Source organism: Helianthus annuus, chromosome 6, assembly GCF_002127325.2.
Source record: "Helianthus annuus cultivar XRQ/B chromosome 6, HanXRQr2.0-SUNRISE, whole genome shotgun sequence".
Taxonomy (NCBI): domain Eukaryota; kingdom Viridiplantae; phylum Streptophyta; class Magnoliopsida; order Asterales; family Asteraceae; genus Helianthus; species Helianthus annuus.
The window spans coordinates 29,491,288-29,504,951 of NC_035438.2; the positions used below are offsets into that span (position 1 = coordinate 29,491,288).

Genomic DNA, 13,664 nt, shown 5'->3' on the forward strand with positions numbered 1-13,664 from the left:
AATAACAGAATTAATGCATACCCATACAACAAAAGTATGGAGTATACTTGACCCCGTTCATAAATGGGTAAAGATTACGCATACACACGTTCAGACATGCAAGAATTAAAAACACTTGTACAAACTGAACAAAGAAACTTTATATTCAAAAAATTCAAGTATCCACATGATGCTTACTGAATTTACATAAAGTTCCTATTCTATACAAGAGGAATACAAAAAAGGAGGCACACTCGCCAACCTAAACCCTATTTTGTACCGCCGGTCCCAGCGTCTCCTCCGGCACCACCAGCGGGTTCTTCCTCTTCCACATCCGGATAAAGTATCCGCAAGCGGTCGACATAGTCCGCAACCTCCAAACACTCGTCCAGCTCCCCTACACAGGCAAGGGGCGTGTCATAAAAGGAGACTACGGCCGCTTTCAGACGACCCTCGGTATCCACATCACGGAACCCGGATGCCTGATCAGTATAACCGCCTGCGGATAATACATTGATATGCCCAATGCAGCGGTTATAACCAGCCTTGAAGCCAGCATCGCGCGCGCGCTCCTTAACCAGGTCCAAACCAGATGAGGTCTCAGGAGCATTCATGATAGCCTCGACAATCTGCAATAAAAAGATCATAAGTCTTAAATGCTAATCCAAGCCAATGTAAAGGCAACGGATACTTACACGCGCGATACCGTGAGTCCGCAACCACTCACGGTCAGCTTCCAGCTGGTTAAAAGAGGACACCAAGGCATCCTTGGCCTCAGCAGCAGCGTCAGCCCGCTTCTCCGCAGCGGACACGCGGGTAGTAAGGTCCGTAACCGCGACCTCCCGGGCCTGAACCTCAGCCTGTTACAAAAACAGCAAACAGTTCACTCGACAAATATTTTCAAAACAATAAAGGAAATATACAACAGAGGTAAAGAAACGTACCTGCAGGCTTTCAACAACTTTGCCTAAACGAATGCGCTCCGCATTCGCCTCTTCAAGAGCCTTAGAAGCACGGCTCTCCTTCTCTGCGGCCTCTTCATGGGCCTTTGAGGCACGAGCCCCGGCTTCTTTGGCCTCTTCAAGGGCCTTCAAGGCGTCGGCCTTCGCCTGCAGCGCTTTAAAAGAAATGGCCTCCGCCGCAGCCTTCTCGCTGCCCAAGGCAACATTTGCCGCCTTGACATTCGCCAACTCCTGCCGAGTATGAAACAGAACGTTATTCTGCTTAGCCCAAGATTCATTCCATTTCTTGCGCTCGTTGGACAACTTTTCGTTCCAATTCTTGCGCTCATCAGCAAGGAGTTTAGCAAGGGTACGCACCTGTTTCAGCTGGGCAGTGGCAGCCCACTCAGAAGTCTGCTTCTGCTTCTCAAAAGCAGCTTTGTCCTTCTCCAGCTGCTCCGCACCCGCACGGGCAGCCTGGACCAGCTTTTCCGCTTCTGCCCGCATACGAGCAGCATCTTCCTCGCGCCGACCCAGCACTTTATAGTCTTCCAAAATGGCATTCGCCACAATGGAAGTCCCTACCAACATTGTTGAGAGCTGGTTTATACGCAACTCTCGAGGTGCGCTCAACTTCAAAGGGGGTCCCCAGGCCACCCAAAATCTCCTTACAGGCCGCAGAATCATTCGAAATATCATCCCCCTGCATAACAGTCCAGGGGGGTCGGTGATACACCATACTGCGACCCGGGGAATAAGTGCGGTAGTAATACTCCAATTCAGACTCCCCAGGCTGAATTGGAGGCCCGTCATACCCCGCACCACCGGCAGACGAGCTGGTACCTTTATCAACCGAAGACTTCTGCGGCTCAGCATCATGCTGTCGCGCTTCAGCGCCAGTTTTTTGCGGTCCAGCATCAGAATGTTGCTTCCCAGTAGCAGTGAACCGCACACTCAAATCGTCTCCCTCATTGGGAGAGATCAGATTGTTGGACGAGTCGACAGTATCAAATATCCGGGCCGCAGCATTCTCTGCGGTACCCTCCTTCTGCACGGTTGACTCAGGTACCACCTTGACGGGAGGTGTTGACGGCACCTCCGTTGCACCCGCACCCGTGGCACGCGGGGGGGACTCCGGAGCATCAAAGATAGAAAAATCCTCATCTTGAGGCTCTGCAAAAAAAGTCAAATAGCTATCAAAACTAGTTACACAACAGTTAAGACTAGATAGCCTACACTTACCAACGACAACCGCAGGTTTTTTCTGCGTCGGAGCAGACCTTTTGGTTACTAGTCTCCGACGTTTGGTTTCAACACCACCAGCAGCTTTCTGCTCTGGCCTCCTCTTCTCACCAATCACAGGGGGGCCCGCAGCTGTCCCTCCCGCAGCCGCCTCTTCTGCCTGCTTCTTCGCAGCACCAGAACGTGACTCCGCGGCTATACCCAAACCCTCAAGGGTATCAGATACTATCACATAATCCTTGTGTCGACGAAAAGAGGAATGAGAGATACCTGCTGCCTGCGGCACCAGATGAGGCACAGTAGTGACCTCCTTTATCTTCTTTTGGCGAAAACGCACGCCCTTCACAGTTTGCCTCTTTGGTACACCCTTCGCTTCGGGGTCCCCCAAGGCCCCAAGATCACCTGCATGGAATCAATACGTCAATAAACCAACATTATCAACACAAGTGACAAAGCTTGGATATTATACCTTTGCCTGACGGCAACTCAACTGCCAGTGCAGCCTCAGTAGGCACCCGGAAGTTGCTACGGATGATAGTATTGTGATCCTCTTCACCATCCGCACAAACCACGGTCTCAACCGTACCCAGGAAATCCGGGGCAAACATCCTCCATGCAGGAGCATTTTCGGATAGCAAACACAAATATCAGTAACGCACACAAAAATAAGGAACGTAAACAGATAAAAAGTACGTACCACCGCTCTTCTCCCGCACCACGGGTTTCGAGTTTTTGCTCCTCCTCAGCATCATACGCAACAGCCATAGTTGCGTATTGGTCAGCTTCACGGTCTCAATGGTCTGCAACTGAGGAAACCATTCCACTGACTTCGAGCTAGGGACCGCAATGGTCTCCGCGATGATCGTCTCGGTCACGTTCCGAAACGTCATATCTGCAACAATGGCAGCAGCTTTGATGTAGAAGAATTTCTTCTTCCACATCGTCATCCCCTTGGGGGGAGTCATCAGCTTGGGGGTACCGTCTCGTTGACGGAAAGAAAAGAACCCCATGGACACTGTCATCTGATAGAACCGTCGGAAATCTCCGACGGTAGGCTCTATACCAAGAGCACGGAAGGTGAACTCAAAATTTCGAATCCGAATCATACCAAAACGGACTCACTTGAGAAATGTGGACCTTGTACCACTCCAAGACATCCACGACAAACACCGTCAACGGTAACCGGAGATTACAGTCACCAAAAAAGTCGGCCCACATGGTCACATAACCGGCCGGAGCGTCGGCACCAGTATCACCCTCCGATGGATATTGAGCCCCATATTCAGAGGGCATTTGGACAGTAAGCATAAGATTGTCAAAAGACTTCTTGGTCCACCTTAACGCCGGTAAACCAACACCGGCAGCCACCTCGTCTTCTTCTTCAGCCACTACCGGCTGTTCAGGGTTTTCACCCTCCACATTGTGTGGATTAGACGGTTCAGCCATCAAGAATACCAAAGAAACAAAAGATGGTGAACGGAAACACCAGCAACCTCACCGGAATTTCAGAAAAAATAGTCGGAGAAGACAGAACAGTTTCTCTCTCAAACGGCAAATTTTTTGAATTTTCGAACAAGTGAGGGGAAACCACGAACGGTTTCCCCTTATATACCCATCGCAATTAATGCGGAGGGAGAAAACAAATGATCACGTTCAAAAAGAGCGAATCATAGGACACCACGTGTCGAGCGCCGTTTCCGCTGACGGTTATCACGCGCGCGTGGCCGCCCACGCGCCTGACACAAGAGACGTTTACACTCTTCGCTACAGTGCATTTAATGCCTCGGGCAGTGCAAACGTCCTTTCATTTCAGCACATGCCAGGAAGATCTCACCAACTTCCACCAACTCACACGTGCGTCCAGCCACGTATGCAACAAAAAGCGACTACATTATCCAATTATAAGCGGCATGCGGTTTCTCTGGTATACCGCACCATAACCCATACCGCATGTCGTTTTTTAACATACCCCTAAAAATAGGTAAAAACATATATCTCTACACTATAAGGGGGTATAATACCTATCCGCACGACCCACGAGCACACGTGGAATATGCGGACATGACACACACGAGCCCGTTCAGGTGTGTCAGATGCTCAGAACCAGCGTTGGCCGTTGGACTGAACCGCATCTCAGACACAGGGGAACTGCATTGCCTTCATTCTCTTCAAGCTTCAAATCCCTCCTGCCCGGTTCACAACCGCAGAGGGTATATGAACATCTTCTTTAACAAAAGGAAGGAAGGGTATGCACGCGAACGCACATCAGCAACCCTGTCTCCTGAACCTTCAAGAGCTACATCCGACCCACACCCACTTCGAGCAAATGTGGTAATACAAAACCGCAAACACTCACGAGGAGCTACGGACATAACCATAGCTTCCGCAGAGTGGTTGCTACGGAAGAGCCAAGCTCACTCCACATCACCGAACAATGCTACTACAAAGCAAACTCGGTATTAGAGCGGGAAGGTAAGTGGCTCCAAAACGAACGCAGAACAGCGCTCTAAATAAACCCGCGTCGAACAACAAGCGTCCGAACAGCGGTAACAAGTCTGCTTATGACTTTGTTAACCCGATTATGGGCCGCATAGAATAAACAATGGTGGGCATACCCTTGCCTATGACCATGTTTATTTACCCATAGTATGAATATACATTGTTCGACCAAACATGGCCAACAATGACGCAACGAGGTAACCGCAAAGACCATGCGGTTACTAGAGAGCTACGACGATAAACACGAAAACCCCACAAAAAAGGGGATCGTCGTCTCATAACTTGATGCTGAACATAGAGCTCGAGCAAAGCACTTGCAAGCATCAACAACTTTTGATCCCAATCTCAAAGATTGGTCCAAAAGTTTTCTTTTCTTCTTCGTGCACCAATTCAACAATTGGTATGAAAAAAAGCCCACCTTTAAAGGATGGGAAACCTCCACATACCTTCGAAACACCATCTCAGAGGTTGGTTCGAAGTTTGTGCAGCATTACTAACAAGGTCTCCAAGAGACATTCGGCACAACAACAGGTGGCAGACCACCTGGTGACATAAATCGGCTGAGAATCTCGCACCAGACGAGATTCCTTCACCGATACGGAAGAGGCGTCAGATGACCCTTCCGGACCTCCAGCTCCATTTACATACAGAAAAGACCACACATGGTCTAGGATCTTCTCCAGACTCCAAACTACCTTCCAAACACCATAGTCCAGTACTCCTCCCACATACACCTTGTATGTGGCAGCAACACTAGACTGGGGGGACTTGAAGGGGTATGGTCCCAGATCTCGCGTCAGCATCGACCGCGAGTGACCATTACCCTTATCAAAACCCCCACTAGCTAACAACCCACTTGTGCCCATGCGGGAACGCATCGACACAAGGGTTGAATCCAATCTATCTAGTAACAAAGGAGGACTTACATGGAACAGGAGAACGGTAGAGTGATGCGACATAGCATCACATCTGGTGTACGAAAACGGAAGCATTCACAGCGACGCGGCATCGCGCCGCGTCCAGTGAACACTTCTATCAATACAGGAAAGCCTTACCTTAGGCATAGAAGGAGATGAACGTAGTGGTACGGCTGACACCACACCATACGGACATTTTCGTCACGACAAGGGATGCAGGCAAGACGACGATGCGGCTAGCACCGCATCTCGCGTAATCCTTGATCACAAGTAGGAGACGCGGTAACTTCAGATGTTACCGCACGTAGCGATGCGGCTTGCACCGCATCCTATGTACTCAAGCAAGTGGTACTGACACCACAATGCAAGTGGCACCAATGACAGTTACCTGTCAGAGCTACGTAAGCAATGGACTGACGTGGCGTAACCTCCATAACCGACGAGCCTGACACACCTGAAAAGGGGCAGCACGTCGTCAGTCCATCCATCATCATCCTCCTCCACTCCTCGGCTATAAATACCAACCCCAAACCAGGTTTGAGGTATCTTCTCACAACTCTCTCACTACTACTACTATCTTACTTTGCTTCCCAAGCAAACTACTGATTCTCACGCCGGAGAGTGGTAACAAGGAGCACCCCCCACCCCATCCTCCTTGTTACGAGTCACGGCTTGTTTCCTTGTGCAGGAGATCAACCACCGGTGATCCAGCCAGCGATCCTCGAGAGGAAGGGATTAACCCTTCTTGACGAGACCAGTGAGTTAACCCTGCCCGGTTAACCATTGTTTCATCAGGTATAGAAATCATTAATATCACAAGAGAAAAAAGCCTTTTGTTACTTATTTTGAAAAATTATTTGTTAGTTATTTTGATTATTATTATTATTATTATCATTAAATGTTTACTAATTATATACTTATGTATTTAAATAAGATAATACTTAATTTAATTTAAATAAAATCAGTTTTAAAAATATAAATGTAGCTTTTTTTAAGAGCGTAATTTAACCGGCCAGCCTTAAATACTGATTTTATTTTGAAGTTGTTGTTGTTGTTGTTGTTGTTGTTGTTACCATGTAAATATTTAGTATTTATTTAAGGATTTAAATAAGACAACAATTAATTTAAACAATATTTTGTTATGAAAAATACAAACATTATATGTAAATTTAAATATTAAGAAATTAACATAATTTTTATTTGTTTTTATTTAATTCGTAATATTTAATGTTTAATATTTATCAATTATTTTAATTTAATATTTGTATTTTAAAGTTCTTTTATTCATTTTTTCTTCTTAATTAAGTGGTTTTTATTTAATAATACTTATCATTCAGGTGAGGTCGGACAACATGTCGTGCCAGAACAAGTCTCATAAAAAGGATTATTTTGGTTTGAGTAAAAAAGGGTCCGGGTCAAACCAGTGTTTAAGACAGGTCAAATAAAATTGCGCTCTCCAAAAGAGCTACATTCTGTTTATATTTTTATAACTAAACACAAATTTAAATTATATATTTAGGGTAGACTTGTAATTTATCTTAAATTTTAAGACATTTAAGAAAATATATAATGCATTTGGTACAAGTATTGATGCATTAAGAACCTGTCATTTACCATTTTTTTCTCTTGTGATATTAATGATTTATTCAACGAACATAAATATAACTGGACCCGCCTTAAATAAGTTTATAATCTTGTGATATTAATGATTTATATACCTAAATAAGTTTATAATCTACATAAGTTTATAATTAACAAATTCAAAAAATTAATGCAAGTCTAGAAAAATTATATACCTAAATAAGTTTATAATCTACATAAGTTTATAATTAACAAATTCAAAAAATTAATGCAAGTCTAGAAAAATTATATACCTAAATAAGTTTATAATTAACAAATTCAAAAAACTTGATTTTGGACTGATCTAGCAACTTGAATAAAACCTCAGGGACGAATTTAGCAGTTTTACCCATTCATTAACGGAGGTTCTAACGGTGTTAATTTATTGGACTGAAATAGCAACAGAAACTAGGCTCAGGGACTGTTTTAGCAAAAAAAGTTGATTTTGGACTAATCTAGCAATTTGAGTCAAACCTCAGGGATGATTTTAGCAGTTTACTCTTGATTTTATAACTAAACCATAATTCATAAACATAAAACAGTATTTTCCACAATTTAAACCCCCCAACAACCACTTTTAAATATATCATCATCATACTCAGTGAATCCCACCAATAGCGAAGCTAAGGTAGGGTCTGAGGAGGGTAAGATGTAGACAGCCTTACCTCTACCACGTAGGAATAGAGATGCTGCTTCTAGTAAGACCCCCGGCTCGATAACCACTCTTAAATATATGTTTGGATAAAATGATGAGCAAGTTAGACCATATTTTATTATGAGAATTTTGTATATTTTTAAATTTTTAACCGATTATTTTGTATATTTTAATAAACTACACCGTTATCATTCCACACGAAAAAGGGCAATTACAAAGCAATGGCAGGTAGTCGGGCAACAAGTTGCGCCGCCACCCCCTTTTGAATAGAAAAACCAATTCTACTAAATACAAAGTTTGAAACCCTTAGCGACGAAGAATTACTATTAACGACTTTTTGAACCCGATTCAAAAGTCGCACAGCGTCAGGAGCGAGACCACCAAAGGTATCAAACGCAAACGGGACAAACACATGTTGATTCTCCAAGCAGGCTTTCTCATGTTTTGCCACTTTGCTCGCCTCTGCCTTGAGCACCGCTTGCCCTACGACAAAGCCCTTGTCCTTGAGCCCGACAAGGGGGGAGACTCCAGTTAGATCTACACACGCGTGTTTCCCCCCTTCCCATCCAAACACAAGGATGTCCGCCGGGCGTAAAGTGGACCTCCCCTCTAAGGGGTCAGTCAGGAAATTTACTGGGGCCTCCTTTTTGGCAGAGATTCCGGCCCGCTTAAGAACATCACATAACACATCTCTCACCCAATCATGCCGATATTTAAACCCTGGTAGCTCTTTACAGTGGATCGCGTGCTCGCCGAAAGAATCCAAACACGCTTTGCGGCATACCGGACATGGCTCGTCAACTGGGAACAAAGGAATCATCAGTCGGTATCTAAGGATAGCACGGTATTCCACAGCCGACATGTGTTGCCCCAAGCCTTCAATAGGTACGACAGACAGAAAATCTTGAGCATGTGGGGCACGTAGGCATTCAAACACAAGTAGAGCAATGAACAAGTAGAGCAATCGGCTTACAAAACACTGGTTAGAAGTACAAAACCATACTAGTCGAGAATTTCACATGTACAACTTAAGACATGAAGAGCAAGATGAGTAGGATTTACAAAGAATGCACTTTAGACTCGATATAATTTCAAGTCATCTATGGTCAAAGTGAAGAAGATAAAAGCTTCATCAAACACCAGCTTTCTTCTGGATTTTCTTAAATAGGACACATATTGAAATCCCCATATGAGCAGTGTTGGTCAATTTAGTGGCGCTAGGTTTGGTATTACCCGCAATAGCTGCGGTGGTGTAGGCCATAACTCTATGAATTGTGCAAGTGTTATGAATGGTTCGGGTTGAATATTTTATAGTATGCCCACTGCAGGTGGAAATAACACTAATTAGACTAACGATTGGTGTTTCTTCAGTAGCGGAAATGTGGCTTTAGGAAGATATAAACTCATACCCTTCTGTCACATTAACGATATAATTACCATTTTATGAGTGAATATTCCACCTTACAATTGCAGGTTTACTCAACTTTGAAGGTTGGTTCAAAAGAGTATGGAGTGAGTAATGGTTTGTTGTGTAGAAAACTCTGTTTACACATTGTGTCATAAGACATGATAGAGATTAGAGAAGAACAAATCAGTTGAACGAAATCTAATACGTTGGAGAAATATCATCAAGCCACATCGTCTTATGATAAGTCGGACAATTTACTTGGTGACATATATTTACTAACCAAGATTGCCACTGTTTGTGAGATTGGGACACTTGCACTTTGAAAAGAATCCAACGTCTTTGCATATGAAAAACTAACATGGCGGACCGAGTTTCATTTAACGAGATCCTGTTTCTGTAACTTCGCTTTGAGCATATCAAGTTGTTCTGGCTCAGAAACAAACATAAAAAACAATTCATTGTTAGCAACAAGATTAGTTATAAAAGCATTAGCATATGCTTACAAAAAGAGATGTTTTTACTCTTTTCAGATGCAGTAGCCTGTTGGACACTTGTACGAAAGAATATGTTGCCATTTTTCTGATAAACGGTCTGTGATCAAGAAACACAAGTCAACTTTCTGTATACTTATATGGACAGCAAAAAAAAATAATAATAATAAAAAACAGGATATGGGAATAAGTTAAATTTTGTGAATGATAAAGACCAGTGGCGAAGCTTGAGATTTCCGACCGGGGGTCGAAAATGTATATACCTAAAAAAAATTAAAATCGGGGGGTCGAAAAAGTATATACGTAAAAAATTCTATACGAAAACTACATACCGGACACTACTAAGCGAAAAGTCCCCCCCCCCCCCCCCGGGGCCCCTTCTATCCTGCGCCCCTGATTAAGAGAAAGGATTCCTTAAATATTATGATTTCGACACGAGGGGTCCTTTCAGGAGACTGAAAACTTTTGGTTATTCTTGGTGTTTATATGACTCGAGAAAGACTGAAGGAAATCTTTAGGCAACCCTAATCCATAAGAAGCTATAGACTTATTTTGACCCATGTTGTGAAAAGCCCAGAGCCTGAGCCAGCACCTTAGAGCCTGAAACCTCGCCTTTATAGTTGTAGCACACAAGGTCGGCTACCCTGCACTTTGGTGCCTAAAAGCTCTCCTTGTGCGCTTTTGACAACATAGTTTCTAATATCACAGAAAGTATGAGTTCAGACTTCAAGCCACTATTGTACAGAAAGGCATAACATTCTCAATATTATTGAACTGAACCAAATGTTTTTAAACTTGTAAGGCATTCGTTCTATTCGATTTCATGACCAATTATTCTGGTCAGGGACTAGACCATAACTTAACTTTACTATCATAACCAAAAACACTATTCACATGTACATCGAAAGATAACAAATTCGAAAAAAAAAAATCTACGCTATGTTTGGTGCTCAAAGTTAGCTCATATGAAACCACCGAGTAAATCTGTGAAAAGTGATTAAAAAAATGTCAATATTTGACTTAAATTGTTCAAATTCATTAGAATGTTAAAAACAAACCGATTAGTGCGTAAAACAATCCAAATACATAAATTAGGGTTCTCATCTGAAATTAATCAAAATTAAATTATGTAATTGAACGAATATTGAAAAATACGTACTAGATATTAAGAATAAATGTGAAAAGGATACCCGTGAAGAGGAGATTGCAGAGAGTTCGGCTATTGAAACCTCGTGGCTTCTTGCCTGTTTGCAAATCAAATAAAAGCGTTATGATTAACATTTTTTAAATGAAATTTACATCGCAGAATTATTTAGAGAAAGAGAGAGAACCTGCTTAAGAAGTGATTGAGTGGGATCCGCCATAGGAGGAGTAGTAGTAGTAGTTGTGGAGGAAGCAGATGATGAAGTCGCCATTGCTGTTGTTGTGTGCTTCTTCGTCAAGTTCATAAGTTCGCCAAAAGGTATGCGGATTTGGGCTTCGGCTAACCTGTTGGGCCTGGTCCAAAATCTTGTTGAAACTTTAGTAGGGTAGAAATAGCTCGTCATTTGGAAAAAGCTTGAAAAAGCTCGTTTGAAATAGGTTTAGTTTGCAAACGAGTAGATACGAGCTTGAGCAAAGGTCGGCTCGTTTAAGACTATGGGATATGGAGGAGGATAGTCCTCAAAGGATTGTCCGTCACGTAGGCATCCACGTAAGCGGGTGTGAAGATGAGCCTAAAAGAGATGGACCTCAATATATATGTGTATGTATGTGCGTGTGTGTATAAAGAAGAAAGAGTAGGCCCGTCTTGGGCGTCGAGGGGCTGCCGGAGAAGACAGGGACGGACCTAGTGGGCGGTGTGCTGGCCCGGCGCCGGAGCCCGTCGGCCCTAGGCTCTTTGTTACGCAGAAGTACCTGCATTGGTTGCGGTAGCCAAATGAATGTTTCAACACAAAATAATCATTTTTCATCGGGTAAAACCATTTTTTTTTGTGAACCAACATTCTTTCTAATGCCGAACCCGAAGCATAGGGACAATGTTCCCGATTTACCCGTAAGGGTTTCCGGAGGAGGCGTCCCCTACAAAGTACTATAGAATAATTGCACAATCAAAAATGACGTATAGCAAAAGATCCATAAAATAAAAAAAAAAAAAAAACAAATATGAAATCAGAGTTTTTATACCATTTTCAAAACAATAGTAATCAAGATACCATACGTAAAAATATATGTTCAAGATAAAAATATATATATTATTTTAATTAAATAGGTTGATTTAAAATACTATATTTAAAAAATATATGTAACCAAAACGTTACATAATTAGGAAAAGGTGATATAACTATAAGGAAAGAAAGAATGGTTGTTTATCAAAATAAGGTAACATCTCTATCCATGACCATCACATGCATGTGATGTGTTCATGCATCACCCGCTTAATGAAACGACGGCGTCGCCATTACTTTTGAGATTGATGCATCGACCCACCCAAAATCTCACTCTAATTAATACTCTACGTCTTCAAATTAAATTTTAAATTTTACTAAAGTGGACTAATAAATTATTTTCTAGAAGTAGAGATAAGGGGTTTAATTATATTTTTAAAAGGTGTATTCGATTTTTTTGTCTAAGAAATACACTGCATATTTTTCAAATGGTGCATCCACCCACCCAGCCATGAACCTGAGTCCGCCCCTACTATCCTATGACCCTATCCATATAACGTTTTAATGTTATATCGTAGTTTTTATAGTTTAATTTTAGATATATATGTTATTTAAGACCATCTCTAGTGGCCCGTGGTTTGGTGGACCATGAGGCCACCACGAGCAACACACCATCCAACTACTCGTGGATTACAAATTTGGCTAGTGCTCGCTGTTGAGGCCACGAGATGCTGTTGTACGAATCAAGGAAACTAGTCATTAGGCTAGTGTACTATCCAATCCCCATTTTTAGTCTAAACCAAGTGGTACATATGCTCACCACTACACCTTTTTAGTTTTTACCAAATTGTTTGGTTAAGATGATGTGAATGACACGTGTCAATGAAAAACCAAATCATATACCTTACCACTACAGATGGTCTAACAAGTGATGTGTTTATATTTATATATACCAATTTTATAAATTTTTTTCTTTGGTTCTTAATATTTTTTGACGTGCGTTTAGCTCAAATTAATATATAAATAGTGATTTGAAAGAGCTTTATAGAAAAAAAAAATAATAATTGCCAACACTCTAATTTTTAACAATCATGTGACCGTTCTACAACAGTAGGAGTTGTGAATAATCTCTGGCCACGGAAGAATGTATGCGGGCCGAGAAGGGGTTGGAACCACACCCTCCCGAACCTAATACCGAATGTCACACCCCAACCAATGGCGGAAACATCGGGATGAGACGAAGTGTGAAGATTGCTCGAGACATCATAACACTATTTGTGACGATAATTAAATAATTCCCATTTCATTTCATAACTTTCAATTGTCAACATTACATAAACTCAAGTAACAACAACTTCAAAAGAAATACATGATAACATAAGCAAAATTGATACGACATATTAAACCTAACGTCTATATGTGTATCTAGGCATCAACGCTACTTCTTTTCATAGCATCGTCATCATCAACCTGTAACATGTTTAAAATACAATTCAATGCAAAAGCAAAGGCGAGTATACAAGTTTGATACATACATAGTAAAAGATAAGTTTTAAACAATTCCTCATAGCAAGCATGTGATTCAAGATAAACATTTAAATATGGTATGTGTCTAACATATCAAACCAAGGAAACGCAATATGCTCATGACATTACCGAAGATAAAGAGGCGGGTCGTTAATCCTATAGCGCTACATATGTCACGGTTTGGCTCGTACGAAGTTAATGATAAATTCAACACATAAGATAAATCCAAGTTTAAAGT

At 42.1% G+C, this 13,664-nt stretch overlaps 2 protein-coding genes across 2 annotated transcripts; both read right to left on the reverse strand.

Moving 5' to 3' along the window:
- Positions 1-589: 589 nt before the first annotated feature.
- On the reverse strand, positions 590-3,119 carry LOC110910096. The gene is made up of 4 exons (XM_035974086.1): positions 2,632-3,119; positions 2,433-2,564; positions 1,736-2,357; positions 590-608 (listed from the first exon to the last, which is right to left on the reverse strand). The coding sequence occupies exons 1-4, from the start codon at positions 2,768-2,770 to the stop codon at positions 590-592; spliced, it is 912 nt and encodes a 303-aa protein (XP_035829979.1). The 5' UTR covers positions 2,771-3,119.
- A 6,247-nt stretch (positions 3,120-9,366) lies between these two features.
- LOC110910098 lies at positions 9,367-11,238 on the reverse strand. Its single transcript, XM_022154810.2, has 4 exons — positions 11,084-11,238; positions 10,943-10,996; positions 9,783-9,852; positions 9,367-9,687 (listed from the first exon to the last, which is right to left on the reverse strand). The coding sequence occupies exons 1-4, from the start codon at positions 11,198-11,200 to the stop codon at positions 9,635-9,637; spliced, it is 294 nt and encodes a 97-aa protein (XP_022010502.1). The 5' UTR covers positions 11,201-11,238; the 3' UTR covers positions 9,367-9,634.
- Between the last annotated feature and the right edge of the window lie 2,426 nt (positions 11,239-13,664).

Excerpts from the sequence above, each read along its gene's own strand:
- LOC110910096 (XM_035974086.1), bottom strand. The coding sequence starts at position 2,770 with ATGTTTGCCCCGGATTTCCTGGGTACGGTTGAGACCGTGGTTTGTGCG. Across the intron at positions 2,565-2,631 it reads TGAGTTGCCGTCAGGCAAAG|GTGATCTTGGGGCCTTGGGG; the intron begins GTATAATATCCA and ends GATTCCATGCAG. Across the intron at positions 2,358-2,432 it reads TCTGGTGCCGCAGGCAGCAG|CCGCGGAGTCACGTTCTGGT; the intron begins GTATCTCTCATT and ends GTTTGGGTATAG.
- LOC110910098 (XM_022154810.2), bottom strand. The coding sequence starts at position 11,200 with ATGAACTTGACGAAGAAGCACACAACAACAGCAATGGCGACTTCATCA. Across the intron at positions 9,853-10,942 it reads CTGCAATCTCCTCTTCACGG|ACCGTTTATCAGAAAAATGG; the intron begins GTATCCTTTTCA and ends TCTTGATCACAG. Across the intron at positions 9,688-9,782 it reads GGCTACTGCATCTGAAAAGA|AACAACTTGATATGCTCAAA; the intron begins GTAAAAACATCT and ends TTTCTGAGCCAG.